Genomic DNA, 24,718 nt, shown 5'->3' with positions numbered 1-24,718 from the left:
TTTGTTTTTATTTATTTATTCTGATTTATGCTACAATGTCAACTAAAGCCTTTAATTGACTTGGAAACAAAAGCCTGAAAAGGTGTCATAACTAGTTAGCTGATACATATGTAGACATATAAAGTCAGGAAAATACAACATATTCAAGAATGGCATAGAAAATATACAAATAGAAGTAAGAGAGTATAAGACTTGTTTGTGCTTGGTAATGGCCATCACAAATCTTTATGGCAATAACATGCATTACTGAGAAGTTATAAGCTGGTTCCTTGCCCAACTTTGTTACTACATGTACCTATATCACAATTACATGAAAAGGGTCTTTTGAACAGGTATAAACAGGATAAAAAATAAATTAATAGATTATCTAGTTCACTAACGATACATCATATTCAAAACAACAGGATTTAATCCATATTGTTTTACAATATTGCACAGGTAATAAAATAAAAATAACAACATACATGTTTCCCATGATAAAAATGAAATGAGCATGTGCAAACACTCTATATCTCTACATCACATGAGCAGGCGCCAACACTCTAACTCTACATAACATGAGCATTCCACCCAAATATATCACTGCCTGTAATCATCCTTCCAACCAAATACACACTGCCTGTAATCATCCTTCCAACCAAATACATCACTGCCTGTAATCATCCTTCCAACCAAATACATCACTGCCTGTAATCATCCTTCCAACCAAATACATCACTGCCTGTAATCATCCTTCCAACCAAATACATCACTGCCTGTAATCATCCTTCCAACCAAATATAGCACTGCCTGTAATCATCCTTCCAACCAAATATAGCACTGCCTGTAATCATCCTTCCAACCAAATACATCACTGCCTGTAATCATCCTTCCAACCAAATATAGCACTGCCTGTAATCATCCTTCCAACCAAATACATCACTGCCTGTAATCATCCTTCCAACCAAATATAGCACTGCCTGTAATCATCCTTCCAACCAAATACAGCACTGCCTGTAATCATCCTTCCAACCAAATACATCACTGCCTGTAATCATCCTTCCAACCAAATATAGCACTGCCTGTAATCATCCTTCCAACCAAATACATCACTGCCTGTAATCATCCTTCCAACCAAATATAGCACTGCCTGTAATCATCCTTCCAACCAAATATAGCACTGCCTGTAATCATCCTTCCAACCAAATACACACTGCCTGTAATCATCCTTCCAACCAAATACATCACTGCCTGTAATCATCCTTCCAACCAAATACATCACTGCCTGTAATCATCCTTCCAACCAAATACATCACTGCCTGTAATCATCCTTCCAACCAAATATAGCACTGCCTGTAATCATCCTTCCAACCAAATACATCACTGCCTGTAATCATCCTTCCAACCAAATACATCACTGCCTGTAATCATCCTTCCAACCAAATACAGCACTGCCTGTAATCATCCTTCCAACCAAATACAGCACTGCCTGTAATCATCCTTCCAACCAAATACATCACTGCCTGTAATCATCCTTCCAACCAAATACATCACTGCCTGTAATCATCCTTCCAACCAAATACAGCACTGCCTGTAATCATCCTTCCAACCAAATATAGCACTGCCTGTAATCATCCTTCCAACCAAATACATCACTGCCTGTAATCATCCTTCCAACCAAATACACACTGCCTGTAATCATCCTTCCAACCAAATACATCACTGCCTGTAATCATCCTTCCAACCAAATACACACTGCCTGTAATCATCCTTCCAACCAAATATAGCACTGCCTGTAATCATCCTTCCAACCAAATATAGCACTGCCTGTAATCATCCTTCCAACCAAATACATCACTGCCTGTAATCATCCTTCCAACCAAATACATCACTGCCTGTAATCATCCTTCCAACCAAATACATCACTGCCTGTAATCATCCTTCCAACCAAATACATCACTGCCTGTAATCATCCTTCCAACCAAATATATCACTACCTGTAATCATCCTTCCAACCAAATACAGCACTGCCTGTAATCATCCTTCCAACCAAATACATCACTGCCTGTAATCATCCTTCCAACCAAATATAGCACTGCCTGTAATCATCCTTCCAACCAAATATAGCACTGCCTGTAATCATCCTTCCAACCAAATACATCACTGCCTGTAATCATCCTTCCAACCAAATACAGCACTGCCTGTAATCATCCTTCCAACCAAATACATCACTGCCTGTAATCATCCTTCCAACCAAATATAGCACTGCCTGTAATCATCCTTCCAACCAAATATAGCACTGCCTGTAATCATCCTTCCAACCAAATACATCACTGCCTGTAATCATCCTTCCAACCAAATACAGCACTGCCTGTAATCATCCTTCCAACCAAATATAGCACTGCCTGTAATCATCCTTCCAACCAAATACAGCACTGCCTGTAATCATCCTTCCAACCAAATACATCACTGCCTGTAATCATCCTTCCAACTCAATTGCTCTACGTTTATTGTTGATAAAACATAAGCTTGTTTACACAAACCAATATGTTATAAAAACAGCACAAAAACCGGATGCAAGAACTCATGAAGCGCCTACTACACTCAATCAATTAATTAAGGGTCACTTATTTAAACAACTGTTTTTCAAATGCAGTTTCACATTCAGTTTTACATTCAGTTTCACATTTACCAGGTAACACTTGTACCCTTAAATTTTTTTGACACATATTTCTGTAAGCCACATCCCAATAGACCTTTGTCAGATGTCAGTTGTTAATGCTCTTTATAAATATTTCAAAAATTATATAATTGATCCTTAATTAATTTTGTTGAGCGTATTTCCATGTCCACGTTTCCAGTTAGTGCACTAGGGTCGCACTGCAGAGTCAAAGTTTGACTGAACCAACAAATTATGACAAGAGCATTTTCCAACAAGGTAAAACATTGCGATGCAGAAAAAAAAAGCTCGACATTTGGAACAGATACTCAATCCCCAAAGAATATAACAAAGCTTTCTAACTCCGGTTATTTGGCCACATTAGCAGATGAATGTGACTGATTGATTTAACAATCATTGCAATAATATTTTTCCTGGAATGGTTGAGCCGTTATCATCACAGACCGCCAGTAACACTGCCCTCGACCATCATCAAATCATGCCTTCCATTTTATATTCTGAAACAGAGCATAATTATATCAACATCATTAAAACAAGGCTAGTGTTAGTTTAATTAAGAAGAAAAGGAAGCACAAATCAGAAATTGTTACTTCTGACCCAAAATGATTAACAGCCATCACTCTTGTGATGAAAACCCCCAGAAAGATGCCTGCACACAGGAATGGATAACTGTTGAGACTTTAGGTGCTATGTCAGACTATTTTTTCTAAACCAAGGGCCACAACTCTTGACAGAGAGAAATGTGAGAGAAATAAGAGATAAACAATAGCCCATGCTGACCAACATTTCCTATGATGTTTCAAGTGTGTAGGTGCAATACATATGGTGATACATGCTGCAACAAAATATTTTTCATACCATTTTTTGGTAAGTCAAAGGCCATAACTCTATTAAGCCCTGGCCAATATCAAGAAAATACTTAAGTCATTTTTCAATCTCAACCTCATCTAATTGTCCACATTACAGCATGGTATTGATTCAAAATTACTAATGATTTACTCTTTTAAAAAGCACATTCTCTGATGCGTTATTTTGATAAATGTCATTGCTCAATTTTCTAAAGAAAATTATTACTAGAGCCAAAAATATACCAGAGCATAAAAAACAAGAGGCCCATGAGGGCCTATTATTTCTGGCATGACATTTTTGGTAATATACTGAACCTCAAATTCAAAGGAAAGCAATCAATGAACCATAAGTTTCATTAAGGGCGAGAACTATTACAATAATACACAATTCTGTACAAAGTTGTCTCCCTTACAAAATATGCAGCATTTCAGGCAAAAAGAAAGAGCTCCTACCATAATACAAAATTCTCTGTACATAGTTTTTTTCCCTTAGAAATACTTTTGCTTGGGTTGCAGCATTTCAAAAACCCTTATCCAGTCATAGAAAGGGTGGATCTGGCTGGTTTAAGAAAAGAACTGAGCTCTCATTGATATCTAACTACTGTATAAGTTTGATTAAGATACAATCAAAACTAAAGACTGTATCACGTTCACAAGCAATTGATTACAGACAGAGGCATGGACAATGGACAACGGACATCGCATAATCTCTTGTGGCCTTTAACCTTTAACCAGTAGAGGTAAACAAGAGGGCCAAGATGGCTCTATATCACTCACCTGTGTAAAACTTAAATGGAGCTATAGACATTTCTATAGTTAAAGGGAAATAACTCTCAGGTGACTGCAGCAAATTTGCTAGTTATCAAACTTGTCTGAGATAATATGCCCATACACATTCTGACAAAATTTGGTGTTGATTCCACAAATGCTTGTAAAGTTATTAATCAGACAAGAGCTATTTTAGGTAATTTCTATAATTAAAGGGCATTTACTCTGGTGTGACTACAGTGATTTGGCTAGTTATTGAACATGTCCAAGATATTACCAAAAATATCCATTGACAGAGACATAATGGGTTAAAACGATTTAAGTAATTTTCCCAAATTAATGGAAATTCAAATGAAAGTTCTTACATGATTTTACTACTAGCTATAACCAATTTTTTAAAAATCACACTCAACTAGAGCTGTCACAGGAGTGACGAATACCCCCAAATGCCGCCTGGACACAGGAATGGCAAACCATTCCTTTGAAAAGAGGCCATAACTCCAAGGTTACTGCACACTGCATCTTATTTTATCATGCATGAATTGTTTTATTTAAATCTGTTGAGTAATTTAGAAGTTACACTGCTGACAAGAAAAACTAGCCTTTCATGAGTTATCGTCCGGAAACCGTTTTTCTACTTTAAGTAACAGTGACCTTGACCTTGGCCCCACCAGCCCCAATATCGAACTTGACCTGAATCTTCTGATGTTACACCTGTGTACCAAAAATTGTTCAAATCTGTCTAGCCTTTCATGAGTTATTGTCCGGAAACCGTTTTTCTATTTTAAGTAACAGTGACCTTGACCTTGGCCCCACCAGCCCCAATATCGAACTTGACCTGTATCTTCTGATGTAACACCTGTGTACCAAAAATTGTTCAAATCTGTCAAGCCTTTCATGATTTATCGTCCGGAAACCGTTTTTCTATTTTTAGTAACAGTGACCTTGACTTTGGCCCCACCAGCCCCAATATCGAACTTGACCTGTATCTTCTGATGTTACACCTGTGTACCAAATATTGTTCAAATTTGTCAAGCCTTTCATGGGTTATCATCCAGAAACCGTTTTTCTATTTTAAGAAACAGTGACCTTGACCTTGGCCCCACCAGCCCCAATATCATACTTGACCTATATCTTCTGATGTTACACCTGTGTACCAAACTGTATCTTCTGATGTTACACCTGTGTACCAAAAATTGTTCAAATATGTCTAGCCTTTCATGAGTTATTGTCCGGAAAACGTTTTTCTATTTTTAGTAACAGTGACCTTGACCTTGGCCCCAATATCGAACTTGACCTGTATCTTCTGATGTTACACCTGTGTACCAAAAATTGTTCAAATCTGTCTAGCCTTTCATGAGTTATCGTCCGGAAACTGTTTTTCTATTTTTAGTAACAGTGACCTTGACCTTGGCCCCACCAGCCCCAATATCGAACTTGGCCTGTATCTTCTGATGTTACACCTGTGTACCAAAAATTGTTCAAATCTGTCTAGCCTTTCATGAGTTATCGTCCGGAAACTGTTTTTCTATTTTTAGTAACAATGACCTTGACCTTGGCCCCACCAGGCCCAATATCGAACTTGACCTGTATCTTCTGATGTTACACCTGTGTACCAAAAATTGTTCAAATCTGTCTAGCCTTTCATGAGTTATCGTCCGGAAACCGTTTTTCTATTTTTAGTAACACTGACCTTGACCTTGGCCCCACCAGCCCCAATATCGAACTTGACCTGTATCTTCTGATGTTACACCTGTGTACCAAAAATTGTTCAAATCTGTAAAGCCTTTCATGAGTTATCGTCCGGAAACCGTTTTTCTATTTTTAGTAACAGTGACCTTGACCTTGGCCCCACCAGCCCCAATATCGAACTTGACCTGTATCTTCTGATGTTACACCTGTGTACTAAAAAATTTTCAAATCTGTCTAGCCTTTCATGAGTTATCATCCGGAAACCATGAAAACCGACAGACCGACCGACAGACAGACCGACCTACCGACAGACCGACAAGCTCACTCCTATATACCCCCTCAAACTTCGTTTGTGGGGGTATAATTATTGCTGACTTTGGGAGCAAATGATTGACTTTCTACCATACCCAATCCTGATGTTTTATCTTAATTACCTAAAATTCATTTTTAACAGTGCATATTTCTGTGTCCATGTGTGACAGTTTGTGGCACAGTTGAAACTTTAGAGCAAATATTTCTTTTGATGTTGCATTATTATGATATTTTTTCAACACAAAAATGAGCGCATGTTTTAATATTTCAGCATTTGCCTTAAGGTGGAACGCGACTATGAATTTTTTTTCGAGTTACTGTCTGATAATTGGTATACGAATAGAAGAGCATATGCAGTTTTGAAACTATGACTCCTCAAAATATACCACTGACGTCAATTTCGAGACTTCTCTCATATTTTTGCGTTCCAGCTACAATAACCGATAGATTCACCAATTCTTCGTTTACCGCTAAGAAATTTAAACCTCAAGTGTGTCTTGTGAAAACTTTCGCGCACATATATTTGTCGTTCTCTTGTTTTACGTTATTTATTTAAAATTCGTCTTTAACGTCATTTTTCGCGGGAAAAACGGCGTCATGTTTCGCTGAAAAAAGTACGCCTTTCTTTAATTCTTGAAAAACTGCTTGTTTAATTTTTGATTTTTTTAAATACATGTATTCAATGTTTTATTACAAATCGCCTGATATCAAAAAAAGGGTACCTCACCGACTTCGTTTTTTGCGCAGTATCAAATAATCTAACCCCTACACCTGTTTCTTTTTCATTACGTATTGTTATAAAACGTTTAGCATGACGTAAATCGTACTATTATTTACGCTAATAAAAGCTTAGTTTTGAATAAACCACTGATCAATAACATATAACAGTTGTTAATCTTAGTTAAATTGATAATTCAACATTGTTTTCTTCTGTTGAATTCCGAATAGTTAACATTATTAAATAATTAAAGCACTGATTATAAATGAACTATAGTTAAAGTGACATGCTTATCCAAAATCCATGCATAAACATTTATAACAAGATCAATTTAGTCTAATAAAACTAACTTCTTACCCAATTATGCATTTATGGAAAATATTAAATACTGGTTACAAGATTTTAACCGCATGTTTAATAACAGAATGCACAAAAACAATAAATTATTGGTGAATGCTAAAATATTTACTGTGGTCTACTCTAATCTCATAATGTAAAAATACCATGTTTTATGCTCATTTCTTTCAAATCAACTCGGTATTTCTCATAAGAACCTTTGTTTTCGACAAGATTTCTGCATCCAAGCGTCAGATCACACACGACCTTACTATCATGGAAGTCAAATAGACTTATTTTATTTGCATGTAGAATGTAAGCTTTTTATTTATACTTATATATAGCTATATCCTACCTATATAAATATTTTGACAACAATATGCTATAATTTTAAACTGTACTATTATTGTATATAATATTATTTATGTTCTATGTCTATCAATGTTTGGATATATTATGAATATGTCCAGCCATGGGGAAAATTAAGATATTGAGTTGAGTTGAGATGGGAGAGTAAGTGTGCATCTTTAAATAGTTACTATAAGCTCATTTTGTTAAGGGTTGTTATAGCTTACATACAAACACTTGCACAAAACGTACACGTACGCACGCGTAAAAACGCACCCCACACACCATACCACACTCAAGCACGAGTGCACATGCATACATATATGCGCACACGCTCGCGCACACGCACACACACACGATCATACGCACGCCCATACACACGCACACACACGCTGTCACACACATGTATGCTTTCACACGCAGGCATGTATGTACACACGCTCGCGCGAGCGCGCACACACACACGCACGCCCGCATGTACAATACGCACGGCAGGGACATTGAGTGAGGGATAAGGTAGCTATGTTGGCTTCTGTATCATGGGCATTGAATGCATCGCCGAAAGTTTTCTCATGAAGTTGCTTGAACGCAGGAGAAGCTTTGATTGTGTGGTAAAGTCAGGAAAACAAAATATCTCGTTATGGATTAAAACAAACAATGCATTGATTAACAAAATTAAACATTTTACTGCACTAAAACATGAACTTTAAGATCATCATTTGAGCCATTTGGAACATATATTTTATCATAGTGTGTGTGTGTGCGTGTTCGTGTGTATGGGCGTGCGTGCATGTACGAGTATGTGGGCGTATACGTGCGTTCATGTGAGTGCATTTGTGTGAGCTATAACAACCCTTAATAAGATGAGATAATAGAAACAATTCAATGTGATCATTTACAATCAGTGCAAACACAAGTATTAAACACAAATACGATTTACCACAACTTATACTATTGTTTTAATATGCCTTTAAGAATAAATACACATCGAAAACAATGGTTCTTATGAAGAATACCAAGTTTAATTTGAAAGAAATATGAGACCATAGTAAATTCTTTAGCATTCACCAAAAAAAAAAAAGATTCATTTTTGCACTTTCTACTATGAAATAAACAGTTACAATCTTGTAATCAGTAAATAATATTTTGTATGAGTTTATTATTTAGTAAGAAGTAAGGGTTTATCAGTCAAAATAAGTGTTTGTTATACATGTGGAAATTGATTTGAATAAGAGTTTCACTTTAAAATTTTAGCGTGTTTTAAATTAACGCCGATTGACCCCGTTATATATTGACCACATGAGTCATTTTCTTTCTGTTCAAAGAATGACCGATCATTTTTTAACGTCAAGAACTGACCATCCCCCACCCTCCCCAAACCGTTGCGTAACAAATGACCCTCGTTGAAAATGTTCAAGAGTTATATTCACTACCAAACTTAGTCAATAATATGGTTACCAATATAAGTGGAATTTATTAATTGTATATGCTTTTATTCAACGATAACCGATTGACTACATCAAACCTAGATTCAAGACACTGAACTCTATAGTCACGTATTTTATAGATCTGTATACTATTACATTTTTCTCCGATAGTGACATACAGAAGAAAACTTGGATGATTTTAAGGGGGGGGGGGGGGGGCTGCACCCCCTCTACTGCCGGGATCCGTTTGTGCTTATTACAATACAGATTTCTGTCGATTATCATTTTTTGGTTTGTAAGTTATATTTTGTGTATGAAATGAGTGTCACACACTGGATTTACTATACTTTTGCTTAGTTTAGAGCATTATAACTGCAGATCTCTACCGATACTTATTAAAGGATTTGGTAACTAATAAAGTAGTAGAACCGTTTGTTGTTGTGTTATTACTGTAGATGTATAATTATACAAGAGGGCCATGATGGCCCTAAATCGCTCACCTGAGTAAAAGAGTTTAACCTTTGTTATTAATATAGCTTGTTTCTCAAAGAATATTGAACAAGAGCTGTCAAAGTATGTGACAAATGCCCTCCAATGTGACATTGATCTATGAACAAGTACATAAAAAGTTGATCTTGCCTTTATGTGTCAAATACATATTGCAAGTTATATTAAATTGCCTCTGAGCATAGAAAAAAAAACAATCATACTAAATGACAGCCAACACTCTTTATGTCCTCATATTCAGCATTTCATTGTGAATAAACACTTAGTGTATCTTTCACCTTAGAGGTAGGGACATGGGTCATGCACACGACACGTTGTCTTGGTATGTCGAAAACATATGGCAAGTCATTTTAAAATCTGTCCATATAACAGTAAGTCACAGCACGGACACGACAGCCTATATTTTCCTTCAGGTTGCCATGGCAACCAGAGTTCTGCATGGAATTAATTTTTTTGAACAATTTTGAAAAAGCACCAACCAAGGATCATTCCTATGAAGTTTCATCAAAATTGTCCAAGTGGTTTAGGAGAAGAAGATGATTGTAACCAATTGTTGACACTTTTCCTTTAGGTTGCCATGTCAACCAGAGTTCTACATGGAATTAATTTCTTTGAACAATTTTGAAAAAGCACCATCCAAGGATCATTCCTATGAAGTTTCATCAAAATTGTCAAAGCGGTTTAGGAGAAGAAGATGATTATAACCAATTGTTGACATTTTCCTTTAGGTTGCCATGGCAACTGGGCCAAACAAAATTATGTGAACAAATTTAAGAGAGGTCCATGCAAGGACACTTCAAACCAAATTTGCTGAAGATCTATCAAGGGGTTCATGCGAAGAAAATGTTAAGTTTTTTTTACTAATTTTAGCTCTGGTGGCCCTTAAAAGGGGTCAAACAAAATTATTTGAAAAGACCTGACAGAGGCCCATGCTAGGATGCTTCAGAATTGAAGATCCATCAAGCAGTTAATAAGATCAAGTTGTTTAAAGGTTTTTCTATTTTTTGCTCTGGTGAACCCTAAAAGGGGCCAAACAAAACCATTTGAACAAAGTTGAGAGAGGACCATGTAAGGATGCTACATATCAAGTATGGAGTCATTCTGACCTTTACTTTCAGAGGAAAAGATGTTTAAGTGACAAGACAATGTAAAAACAAATGACCTCTGAGCAAGGCCAATTTGACCCCGGGACAATAATTTGAATACCTTTGGTGTAGGTCCACTAGGTAACACTATATACCAAATATGAAAGCTCTTGGTCTTATATTTTGGAGAAGAGGATTTTTAAAGTTTTATTATATAAGACTATATAAAAATATTGAAAACCCAAGCCTATGAACACGGGGCGTGGCCAATTTTGACCCCAGGGCTAAAGTTTGAACAATCTTAATAGTGGTCCGATAAACAATGCTTCATACCAAATATCTAAGGCCTTCGCCTTTTGGTTTCGGAGAAGAAGATTTTTTAAGTTTTCATCATATACATATATAAGGAAACCCATGACCGCCCGGGTGGGGCCATTTTTTGACCCCAGGGCCAAAGATTGAACAATATTGGTACAAGTCAACTAGATGATATATCATGCCAAATATCTAAGCTCTTGTCACTACTTGATTTTACGTGTGTATCTATATATGTATATTTGTTATTAATTGTTGTATGTGGCCCATATTGAAAATTGGTATGTGTACTAAATATGTTATCCAGTTTAAATTAAGACGTTACTTGTCTTTGTGAGTTCGGAGAAGATTTTTTAAGTTTTCACTATAACACATATAGAGAAAACCCATCAGCCCCGGGGTGTGGCCAATTTTGACCCTAGGGCCATAATTTGAACAAACTTTGTAGAGGTCCACTAGACAATGAATCATGCCAAATATCTAAGCTCTAAGCCACGTAAGTTCAGAGGAGATGATTTTTGAAGTTTTCACTATAAACATATAGAGAAAACCCATGACCCCCGAGGGGGTGGGGCCAATTTTGACCCCAAGGCCATAATTTGAACAATCTTTGTAGAGGTCCACTAGACGATGAATCATGCCAAATATCTAAGCTCTAGTCCAAGTAAGTTCAGAGGAGAAGATTTTTGAAGTTTTAACTATAAACATATAGAGAATACCCTAACCCCCCTGGGCGGGGCCAATTTTGACCCCAAGGCCATAATTTGAACAATCTTTGTAGAGGTCCACTAGACGATGAATCAAGCCAAATATCTAAGCTCTAAGCAACGTAAGTTCAGAGGAGATTTTTGATTTTTTTTAATATAAACATATAGAGAAAACCCATGACCACCCAGGGGCGGGGCCAATTTTGACCACAGGGCCATAATTTGAACAATCTTTGTAGAGGTCCACTAGACGATGAATCATGCCAAATATCTAAGCTCTAGTCCAAGTAAGTTAAGAGGAGAAGATTTTTGAAGTTTTCACTATAAACATATCAAGTATACCCATGACCCCCCGGGGCGGGGCCAATTTTGACCCCAAGGCCATAATCTGAACAATCTTTGTAGAGGTCCACTTGACGATGAATCATGCCAAATATCTAAGCTCTAGTCCAAGTAAGTTCAAAGGAGAAGATTTTTGAAGTTTTCACTATAAACATATAGAGAATACCCTAACCCCCCGGGGCGGGGCCAATTTTGACCCCAAGGCCATTATTTGAACAATCTTTGTAGAGGTCCACTAGACGATGAATCATGCCAAATATCTAAGCTCTAGTCCAAGTAAGTTAAGAGGAGAAGATTTTTGAAGTTTTAACTATAAACATATCAAGTATACCCATGACCCCCTGGGGCGGGGCCAATTTTGACCCCAAGGCTATAATTTGAACAATCTTTGTAGAGGTCCACTAGACGATGAATCATGCCAAATATCTAAGCTCTAGTCCAAGTAAGTTCAAAGGAGAAGATTTTTGAAGTTTTAACTACAAACATATAGAGAAAACCCATGACCCCCCGGGGCGGAACCAATTTTGACCCCCCGGGGCGGAGCCAATTTTGACCCCAAGACCATAATTTGAACAATCTTTGTAAAGGTCCACTAGACGATGAATCATGCCAAATATCTAAGCTCTAGTCCAAGTAAGTTAAGAGGAGAAGATTTTTGAAGTTTTAACTATAAACATATCAAGTATACCCATGACCCCCTGGGGCGGGGCCAATTTTGACCCCAAGGCCATAATTTGAACAATCTTTGTAGAGGTCCACTAGACGATGAATCATGCCAAATATCTAAGCTCTAGTCCAAGTAAGTTCAGAGGAGAAGATTTTTGAAGTTTTAACTACAAACATAGAGAGAAAACCCATGACCCCCCGGGGCGGAGCCAATTTTGACCCCCCGGGGCGGAGCCAATTTTGACCCCAAGACCATAATTTGAACAATCTTTGTAAAGGTCCACTAGACGATGATTCATGACAAATATCTAAGCTCTAGTCCAAGTAAGTTCAGAGGAGAAGATTTTTGAAGTTTTAACTATAAACATATAGAGCATACCCATGACCCCCCGGGGCGGGGCCAATTTTGACCCCAGGGCCATAATTTGAACAAACTTTGTAGAGGTCCACTAGACGATGAATCATGACAAATATCTAAGCTCTAGGCCAAGTAAGTTCAGAGGAGAAGATTTTTTAAGTTTTCACTATAAACATATAGAGAAAACCCATGACCCCCCGGGGCGGGGCCAATTTTGACCCAAGGGCCATAATTTGAACAATCTTGGTAGAGGACCATTTGGTGATCCTACCTACCATATATCAACGGCCTAAGCCTTGTGGTTTGGGAGAAGTTTTTCCTTTCCATTGCCATGGCAACCAGAGTTCTGCATGGAATTCAATTCTTTGAACAATTTTCAAAGGGGACCACCCAAGGAACATTCCTGTGAAGTTTGGATGAAATTGGCTAAGCGGTTTATGAGGAGATGTCGTTTAAAGTAAAAGTTTACGGACGGACGACGGACAGACGGACGACGGACGCCGGACAAATTGTGATCACAAAAGCTCACCTTGTCACTATGTGACAGGTGAGCTAATAAAAAAAACAGAGCACTAATCAGCATAGTCACAGGTCATAGCATAGTGACTGGAACGATTATTGATGTGTATAATCAAAATATTATAATTCGACAAATGAGATTGCTTAATAATTAAGAAACCCTCTCATTAAAATAGCCGCAATTTGATTAATGTCATGCTAAACGTTTAAATACACTACGTATTGAAAAAGAAACAGGTATAGGGGTTAGATTATTTGATACTGCGCAAAAACGAAGTCGGTGAGGTACCCTTTTCTTGATATCATGCGATTTGTAATAAAACATTGAATACATGTATTTAAAAAAATCAAAAATTAAACGAGCAGTTTTTTCAAGAATTAAAGAAAGGCGCACTTTTTTCAGCGAAACCCGACGCAGTTTTTCCCGCAAAAAATGACGTTATAGACGAATTTAGAAACAATGACGTTCAACAAGAGAAAGAAAAATATATGAGCGTGAACGTTTTCACAAGACATACTTGACGTTGAAATTCCATAGCTGTAAACGAAGAATTGATGAAAATATCGGTTATTGTAGCTGGAACGCAAAAATATGACAGACGTCTCAAAATTGACGTCAGTGGCATATTTTGAAGACTTGTAGTTTCAAAACTGTTCCGAATATTGAAAAAGTAAAAACAGTCCCTAACTGGGCATATGCTCTTCTATTCGTATACCAATTTTCAGACAGTAACTCAAAAAAAAATCATAGTCGCCTTCCATCTTAAATGTGTACTGACAACATTTCATGAATATTTGGAAGACATCAGATTTAAAGCGTATCATACCAATAATGGATTTTGAAGCAAACCTGTGGAGGTCTTTACTGATTAATGGTATTGTTTTGCACTGAGGATCAGCAAACATTAATCAAACTGAGTGTAACAAATAACAAGGGTAAAACTAAAAAAAAAACTACAATAAAGGTGTTCAGTAAGCATCAGTTATGTACATTTGCAGTAATTTGGTCTTATATTAAAGTAAAATTACCATTTTTTGTATCTATCTAAGGACACCAAGTTTGGTGATAAGTGGTGTACAACCAAATTTCAAATTGGGTTAAGCCAAATTTAGAGACCAGATACTGTAAATTCAGTTTTTGCCAATTCAAGGGTCATAACTCTGGAGTGACTGAGACGATATGGCTGGTTATCAAACCTGACAGAGATATTCTATTCCTACACATTCTGAAAAAAAAATAGTGATGATTTGACAAAGGCTTCTAAAGTTATTGTTCGGACAAGACCGATTTGAGGTGATTTCTATAATGCGATAACTCTTGAGTGACTTGAGCAATGATCCGCCCGCCTGTATACCGCAGGTGAAGCTATAATACAACCCATTCTATTAACAGGTTTATAAAAAGTTGCACTAATTTACAGTAGCAAAACGTCTGTTCTGAAACTGCTATAAAAATTGAATGAGTTGTTGAGAAATTATGACGTCAACCTCACAGTGGTTCTTTAGTCAATTGATTGTAAAAAAATAGCTTAATATAACGATACCTTACTTTTTACAATATCTGCATAGTCTAAATGTAATGATAAAGTTTTTTCTACATACATCTTGTGTGTATGGCCTTAACCTTGAAAGAATGTGGCTGGAACAGGCGCTCTGCACATCGTCTCAAAGTGGCAAACATTTGTTGCAAATTCTCTCTTCCCTCTCAAGCGGTTATGAAGTTATGCCTTTTAGAGTGGAAAATGGCTATTTGACCTTAGTTAGTTTTAGTTAGATAGTTTCAATGTCAACATCTTTGCATACATAACTATTTCAACACAAAAATGGCTAAAACATGGCCTTTGACCCCGAACTTGTAACAATTTCTTAAATCCCTTGATGATACCTACCTGATCTTTAAGGACTCCGCCGGCCACAAACCATTCCCGGGATTGGGGCTTCAGCTTGTGGAAATATTGTTCTAAGGCTGCACGGTTCCTTTGCACCTGGTATGTCTGAAACTCGCAAAATGTATGAATATGTGTAAATTAAATACAGAATTATTCTTCAGTAAGATAAATATTTAATATCAATGAGTGAGCACTAAGTGGAAAAATGAGCATTACTTCAGTCAAGACAAACATGTGGATACAAAATATGTTTTTTCATAGAATGGTTACATGATTATTATGAACATTTGACTCAGTGACCTTTTTTTGGACCAGATGACTTAAATTTAACATGGACTGCACAGACAGTGCTCCAGCCAGGATTTGAAAAGGGCAGGGTGGAGTTCTGAAAAGGGCAAGCTACATGAGTCGTGTAGGGGCGATTGGGGGTAGTTGTGGGAGGAGTCCACCCCTGTCACAAGGGTTTTTTTTCTGGGGGGGGGGGGGGAGGTCTCACCCTAGAATTTGTTTTGTTTTCATACTCATTTTAAATCATTTTCCATGATTTTCAGACTTGAACAAAATGGGGCTTTTTCTCAAAATTTAGAAGGGTGTGTTTTAATATCAAAATTAAAATTTGTCTTATTGTCTGTGGTATAGTGTGATTGTACTTGACTGAGGTCTTCTTTAGTGCAATGTCACATATATCTCCTAAAAATCATGTAAAATGAAGAAAAAAACAAAGACAGTTAAACATTTGAAGCAATCAAATAAATAAATACACACAAAAAAAATGTAAGGGACGAATCTTAATTTGGTACGTTCAGGATTGGGTACGAATGTTACATTCAGTCTGGCTGTTATTTAATTGTCTTTGGTAAAATAATGTTTAATATGCTCATGTTTTAGAATAAAATGACAATTAAAATCACTGCCCTTTCTTAAAAAGTCACTTATAAAACATAAAACATTGATAAAATAACTCCTAAATTCGGTCTGACAAAATGGCGGTTTCGGCGAATTTTGACAAGATCGTGGACATGATAGGTAAAGATAAAGCATCAACATATTTTTGTGGGTTACAAAGAAATTTTCATCATCAATATTTTACAAATAAACTTTCAAAACATTTACTGAATAAGTGATGTATTTGATTGTGTTAGCGCCACTTTTCCTGTGTTTATAAATCGGCAATGACCGCCTGCTTCAAATCAACACTGTTTAAAATGGCGAGTCTCGTCTGTACAATACAATAAACAATTATTTAAAAATATTTAATTGTGCTTGACAACATTTTTCACCATCCCCTCACATTTTCTATCGCATTTTACGAACTTTCATCATTGAATAAACGAGTTCTCAATGTATATTCTGATTGGCTGGTTTTCAATAGCTCCGCCTCCTGCCGATGTTCCCTATTTGGCTTTTCCTAATTATCGGATTAAAAGATGACCGGTTATGAAAACACATGTCGTCTGCTCACTACACAAATACACAATTAGCTGTCATATGACTTGGACAAGACACATGGGAAGATGAAAGGGCAGTACGGCATATTTTAAGCAGTCGGCAATGGGGCAGCATGGTGACACCTAGCGGGAACACTATTATCATAAATATTACGTAATTTGTCTCAATTATGACAGCGGCTGCCGATCTTTAATAATGATTTCAATAGTAAAAAGGGCACTAACGGGATAATTAGCGCTAATAGAGCATTTGTGAAAAGGGCAGTACTCAAAAAAGGGGCAGGGCGGTAAGAAAAGGGGCACGGGCGCTGCGCCATTGAAAAACGGGCTAGCTGGAGCACTGACAGACACATATTCTGACAAAGTTTCATGAAAATTGGGTGTGAACAAGATTTGTTTTTATTATTTGTCCAAGAAATCTAGTTTTTAATTTGACATGACCGATCCATAAAGACTGGGTAGGATGTTAACCCGCAAAATGCTGAGGCACAGTTACAACAGGGTAGCTCATCATCACCCTTTTGTGTATTGGCAGAGCTAACAAACTAAGATGAGGGAAACAAAAGCTGTGTGGAGCAAACATGTTGTTTGTTAGTCAAAAAATGGTCAAACTCACCAACTATCAAAGCAAGAATAATAGGCCATGCTGCACACATGAGCTTTGATAATACCTTTTTTTCTTCGAAAACCAGACGAAATAAAAACGCTATTTTATTGGTGTTTAAAACATGGCTTTTACCTCAATTACTGCATCAGGACATTGCAGTTTGTGTGCCTGTTCCAGTCTCCTATCAACATCATCTATCAACATCAGGTACTTGCCTAAAACCTGAAAAAGAAATAGATTTGATTCCAAATTATTTTTTAATTATCACTTTGGAATAAGTATTTTTTCCAAACCAAAACTTGCTTAACACAAATACAGGAACACAAATAAACAGAATGTTGAAAAACTACAAAACTACAGTACTTCCAGCCTTTCTTGTATAGTAGTGTATCTATAAAGCAGCACATAAATTATGACAGGAAATTCAGAGTCATAAATAAATATTGTTTTATGTTTGAATATTATTATTCATAATGAATAACTTTTATAAATTGAAGGCAAGACATGATCTATTCCCATCCCACCAGTTTATATAGGTTTCTATGGGTACCTTAGTGCAAATTAACCACTTTGTACCGGGGTAACAAGGACAATTTCTATCATTTATAATCTGGTGATACCTCAGGAGGGGCACCATTTCTGTGGAGTGTGCTGGTAACCGGGTGAAATCCTATCACACTCTTCATCTTGGTGCCTCCAAACCAACCCTACACAGCAAGCAACATAAATTTTCAAACACATTTACTTCTGGGTCCTTAACCAACACTAAGAAATTACTATTTTTCCTTTACTAACCAATTCGGAGTTACAGCTACATCAAAACAACGCCAACCTTATAGTTCAGTAAAAAAATATTTAAGCATTTATCATTACGCAGACATACACTTGGAAGAAATTGAATAACATGTACCAAAGGTCACACACCTTAGTTGTGAAAAGGGCATCAATATCCTGCCACTTATGTAGACTTGCACGTGCTCGCATTGCCGTCCACACAAACTGCTTTTCCGTCAACTGCAGGACATAAAAGGTTAAGGTTCAAACATTCAATCAGTTACACCTTCATTAAATGTGCTTAAAAGTGAAGGGATGGAACAAAGTTCAGTGGTACAACATATCATGAATTTGAAAATCTTAACAGTAATGGAAAGATGAGGGCTGTATAATGTTTCTCTCTGGTAATGTTTGTTTAAAGTAAGAGAACAGAATGCCCTAGACAGTAGTTTGGGGAGCAAATAAATGACCTGCGAAATTCTGCTACAGGAATGAAATTTACAGTGCTAACACCAACCTTTGGAGACAATTGATTTTTTCCTCAAATACATTTTCTGAGGGTAACACAACCATTATCATCCCTTGCTTTAAAACATGACAAGAGCACTGCATGTGGATGACAACACTAGTATAGTATTATAACATGATAATCAGGCAACAGCTATTTTAGTAAAAGTCATGGAGCTTGCTACAAATATGCAGATTGTCATTGTGAACAAGTGTACCAAATGCTTGATTGTTTCAAGTTAAGACCAACATTAAAAGTTTCTGCCCAACGTCAAAAAACAAGGCCACCACCACAACTGGCAACACAATGGCTCACAGTGACAATTCCAAGAACAAATCTTTAATTCCGCAGAATTGGATGTGTCGCCTGTTTGGAGCTCCCATTTAAGTCAAATCAATTATAAAACAAATGTTATTTAAAAGAGAAAATGTTTGTATTAAATTGAGTTACCGATGCCTTTTACCAGCTGATCAAACTTGACTGAGATATTATGCCTACAAACACTGACACCAAGTTTCAATGTGATTAAGTTATAAATACTGAAGATATTGTCTACACAAGACATAAACTACTAGTTTGTAACATAAAAGGGATATTTCTCTGGAATTATTGATGCGAGTTACCCAGGATCAAACTTGACTGATATTTTATGTCCACAAACACTGCCACTAAGTCTCATTATGATAGGATAATAAGTTAAGTTATTGTCTACAAAAGATTTTGCTGAGGCGACTGATGCCTCAACCAAAGCCAAAAGTAATACCAATATTGGTAAGCGACCCCTTCTCACCTGGAAACAGAGGTTTATCCAATAAACATGTAAGTTTTGATTCAACTGAAACTGCATACACTGACAGACAGCCTTACAGTTACAGAATTCACTTTATTGAGCAAAATAAGAGCAAAATAGTTTGTGTTTTACCAAAATTAACAAATTGCTTATCTGAGAACAATTATTAATTGTCAAAGCACAAAAGAAGAACAACAAATAAAACGGTACTTATTTTACGAGTACACACTTATCGTCATTTCCTGTAGACGTAACATGGCCATTTTCAACAAAGTAAATATTCGTGGGATTTTATGACGATCACAATATGCAGAACAGAGTGAAGTTCGTAAGTCAATTGCTATCACTATCAATGACGGGAATTCGCTTTCTTCTTTGTATTGGTGAACATGGATAATGCAACAATTTATGGACTTCAAAATAGCAAACAACTAGTTCACTGAAGTAGCTGTCTAGATTGGAAGTGTTCTCTGCTTCGTGCTTATCCTAATGGTTCTTTGAAGAACATGAGAACCATGTTCCTGAATATTTACATGCTTCTGGAACGTAAGTAGAGTTAGATAGTTTAATGTATTTAAAAGTTTACATGTTTTACCAGTTTTTTTTGGTCACGCTATTTTTAGCAACGCGAAAGTAGTTCCTAGATTACACATGGTACTCACATGATACGGAATCAGAAAACAACAGTATCATGATACAGATTTTTCAATACGGCGTGTTATTTTTTCACTGATGTATATGGGAAAGGAATATGATAGGCATATAATAAATCATGTTATTGTCTTTCAAAAGTGAGCAGTCGTTCCAAATACTTTCACATGCATAGAACCCCTATAAAATAAGCCAAACTATGTATCAACTGTACCAATTATTCACCCACCCTAAAATAGCTTCTTTTTTTTAAACTTCTCATTCAACACCAGATATAAATGAAGAGTGACAAGCTTTTTTAGTTAATTATTGCAATTTATATTTAGTTATCCCCTTTTGGACAGAAGCTGGAGATATAATTTCTACTTCTTTGCACATTTAATGATTCATTCTTTTTCTACATGTACTTCAATTATTTCTGATAAGGATTTGTGCATATTGTTTTTCTCCACTAAAAATACCTTGTAAACACAAATTGATGCTGTTATCAGGTATGGCAGAGTACAAGGACAATTTAAACCCCTTCCAATGCCTTATACAATCATACATTCCATTAAAAGAAGTTTGGAAGTATATTCCTCCCTAGAAATGAGTTAAAACTTCCAAAATTGATTACCTCTAACCCCCCCCCCCCAAAAAAAAAACACAAAAAAAAAACACACCAAGGCTTCACTGCTGGAAATGATGTATATTCCCTGAAGGGGTATAAATTTGGAAGGAAATCACATACTGAAAGTAGAACTTAAATACAAAAGACGTTTACATACAGCGGACATGAAAAATGGCTATTTGGCCTTTGACCTCTTAGTGTGAGCTTGACCTTGAACATGTGCTCTGCATGTTGGGTTGATGTGGTTAACAATTGTACCATGTTATATTAAAATCCTTCCATCGGCTGAGGTGTTCCAGAGTCAACACAATGAAGGGAATGTCAGACATACATATAGACAGACAGACAAAGCTACTTTATCCTCCGCATGTTTTAAAAATGTGCTACAATTCCTCACTCAAGCAATTATTGTACCTGATGTTCTTTCCGGATAGCTACAGGGCTCCCAAAGAGGTTATCGGGTTCCTCATAGTGGTACATACAGCAGTAATACAGGGTGGTTATCACAGGCATGTTGATGATCGAGGCTTTACGTGGCTTTTGTCGGAATACCAGGTGACGCCCTTCCTTCTCTGTGAGATCATCGGCAACCTAAAAAAGAGGCGACTTTTTTTATTTATTTTTGGAGGGGGAGAATGAAGTCAGACATTCAAGAAAGTCTGTCCATGATTTATTGAGGTTAGGCAATGATGGTACTAATTGCTACAATCCCTTGTATGCAGAGTAAGTTTTTCACACTATTTAGTTTTCATTCCATAATGACATTGAATCATAAATATCCTTGAAATTGAAATCCCAGCACAATATCAAAACAGTTTACAGTCCACAAGTACCTTTCTTCCTAATACATCAGCACTAAGACATGTATGTAACACGCCTAAATATCACCCAATACTCACATCAACTGGCCTCTGCCGCTGCAATAGGGCGATGTTCTGCTGTATAAGGCCAGAGTCCAGCTCCAGACCAGGAATCATTTGAAAATGGGCCCTGCAAGATAAAGCCAGTATTCTAATTAAAACTTTTCCCACATATTTTTCTTCTTTTTTGAAATGTTCAAATTTGTTTTCACAAATAATCGCAAGTGCAGCATGAATGCATCAAACTAGGCAGAGGATCGGCAAATCATTGTTTTCAATGCAATCAGAAGGAAAGAAATGATAATGAAAATGAAAACAATTTGAAAACTAGAGATTGCTTTTTTGAAAAAGCGCATGTCTCCCCCATTGTGTGGTCGTAGGTGAGAAATAATCAATGATGGATCCCAAAATCAATAGGGGCCATCAACTAGTCATGACTAACTGGCATACCAAGTATGAAGTTCCTGGGTGTAAACGTTCTTGAGTTATTGAGCAGAAACCGGTTCTTCACCTCAAGGTCAGTGACCTTGACCTTTGACCAACTGATTGCAAAATCAACTAGACATCATGACCAACCTCACTTCAAAGTTTGGTGAACCTAGATCAAAGCATTCTCCTGATATTGCACGGAAATATTTTTTTACATTAGAGGTCACAGCGACGTTGACCTTTGACCTTGTGACCCCCCAAAATATAGGAGTTTTCTAAACCTCATGATCAACCTCCCTACCAAGTTTGGTGAACCTAGGTCAAATCATTTTCAAGATATTGAGCGGAAATGTTTTTTACATTGGGGGTCGCCGCGACCTTGACCTTTGACCTAGTGACCCCAAAAACAATAGGGATCTTCTACACCTCATGACCAACCTCCCTACCAAGTTTGGTGAACCTAGGTCAAACCGTTCTCAAGATTTTGAGCAGAAATGTTTTTTATATTGGGGGTCGCCGCGACCTTGACCTTTGACCTAGTGACCCCAAAAACAATAGGGATCCTCTACACCTCACGACAAACCTCCCTACCAAGTTTGGTGAACCTAGGTCAAACCATTCTCAAGATATTGAGCGGAAATGTTTTTTACATTGGGGGTCGCCGCGACCTTGACCTTTGACCTAGTGACCCCAAAAACAATAGGGATCCTCTACACCTCACGACCAACCTCCCTACCAAGTTTGGTGAACCTAGGTCAAACCATTCTCAAGATATTGAGCGGAAATGTTTTTTACATTGGGGGTCGCCGCGACCTTGACCTTTGACCTAGTGACCCCAAAAACATTAGGGATCTTCTACACCTCATGACCAACCTCCCTACCAAGTTTGGTGAACCTAGGTCAAACCATTGTCAAGATATTGAGCGGAAATGTTTTTTACATTGGGGGTAGCCGCGACCTTGACCTTTGACCTAGTGACCCCAAAAACAATAGGGATCTTCTACACCTCATGACCAACCTCCCTACCAAGTTTGGTGATCCTAGGTCATGCGGTTTTCCAGTTATCGATCGGAAACGAAGTGTGACGTACGGACGGACTGACGGACTACCGGACTACCGGACTACCGGACTGACGGACAGGGCAAAAACAATATGTCTCCCCCAGAGAGGGGGAGACATAACAATAATCTGGTTCCAATAACCTTTTCAAGATCATGATTCTGGGCCCAAGAGTTCTTCAGTTATTGATAGGAAAACGTGGGAACAAACAAACAAACAGACAGAGAGGTGGTCCAATTTTATTATCTGTCACCCTTCAATGGCATAAAAATTTGGCTCGGTAGGTCTGAATTAGAAAAAAAAAAAATTGACCTAAGTCTTAGTACAATTTTATTGGACAAGATGAAATAATTAACAAAAAATATAATTTCTCTTTATTCTCGGTCTTGCTTGTTTGGTTCTGTTGTCCAGGATACTGCTACGTTGGAGGTAATATGCATGTGGTTATTCTCGGTCTTGCTTGTTTGGTTTCTGTTGTCCAGGGTACTGCTACGTTGGAGGTAATATGCATGTGGTTATTCTCGGTCTTGCTTGTTGGTTTCTGTTGTCCAGGATACTGCTACGTTGGAGGTTATGCATGTGGTTATTCTCGGTCTTGCTTGTTTGGCTTTCTGTTGTCCAGGGATACTGCTACGTTGGAGGTAATGCATGTGGTTATTCTCGGTCTTGCTGTTTGGCTCTGTTGTCCAGGGATACTGCTACGTTGGAGGTAATATGCATGTGGTTATTCTCGGTCTTGCTTGTTTGGTTTCTGGTCTCCAGGGATACTGCTACGTTGGAGGTAATATGCATGTGGTTATTCTCGGTCCTGCTTGTTTGGCTTCTGTTGTCCAGGGATACTGCTACGTTGGAGGTAATATGCATGTGGTTATTCTCGGTCTTGCTTGTTTGGCTTCCTGTTGTCCAGGGATACTGCTACGTTGAGGTAATATGCATGTGGTTATTCTCGGTCTTGCTTGCTTGGCTCCTGTTGTCCAGGGATACTGCTACGTTGCATGTGGTTATTCTCGGTCTTGCTTGTTTGGCTTCTGTTGTCCAGGGATACTGCTACGTTGGAGGTAATATGCATGTGGTTATTCTCGGTCCTGCTTGTTTGGCTCCTGTTGTCCAGGGATACTGCTACGTTGGAGGTAATATGCATGTGGTTATTCTCGGTCTTGCTTGTTTGGCTTCTGTTGTCCAGGGATACTGCTACGTTGGAGGTAATATGCATGTGGTTATTCTCGGTCTTGCTTGTTTGGCTTCTGTTGTCCAGGGATACTGCTACGTTGGAGGTAATATGCATGTGGTTATTCTCGGTCTTGCTTGTTTGGCTCCATGCATGTGGTTATTCTCGGTCTTGCTTGTTTGGCTTCTGTTGTCCAGGGATACTGCTACGTTGGAGGTAATATGCATGTGGTTATTCTCGGTCTTGCTTGTTTGGTTTCTGTTGTCCAGGGATACTGCTACGTTGGAGGTAATATGCATGTGGTTATTCTCGGTCTTG

General features: G+C 37.5%; 1 protein-coding gene across 1 annotated transcript; it reads right to left on the bottom strand.

Annotated features, from left to right (window-relative positions):
- Window positions 1-24,517, bottom strand: LOC128208592 (spermatogenesis-defective protein 39 homolog). The gene is made up of 8 exons (XM_052912148.1): window positions 24,189-24,517; window positions 21,784-21,874; window positions 21,299-21,475; window positions 18,476-18,565; window positions 18,172-18,258; window positions 17,684-17,773; window positions 15,497-15,601; window positions 1-3,156 (listed from the first exon to the last, which is right to left on the bottom strand). Exons 1-8 carry the CDS (start codon window positions 24,515-24,517, stop codon window positions 3,136-3,138), a joined length of 990 nt encoding a protein of 329 aa, XP_052768108.1. The 3' UTR covers window positions 1-3,135.
- Between the last annotated feature and the right edge of the window lie 201 nt (window positions 24,518-24,718).

Source organism: Mya arenaria, chromosome 11 (genome assembly GCF_026914265.1).
Source record: "Mya arenaria isolate MELC-2E11 chromosome 11, ASM2691426v1".
In the NCBI taxonomy this organism is placed as follows: domain Eukaryota; kingdom Metazoa; phylum Mollusca; class Bivalvia; order Myida; family Myidae; genus Mya; species Mya arenaria.
This window is presented reverse-complemented; position numbering and strand designations above follow the sequence as displayed.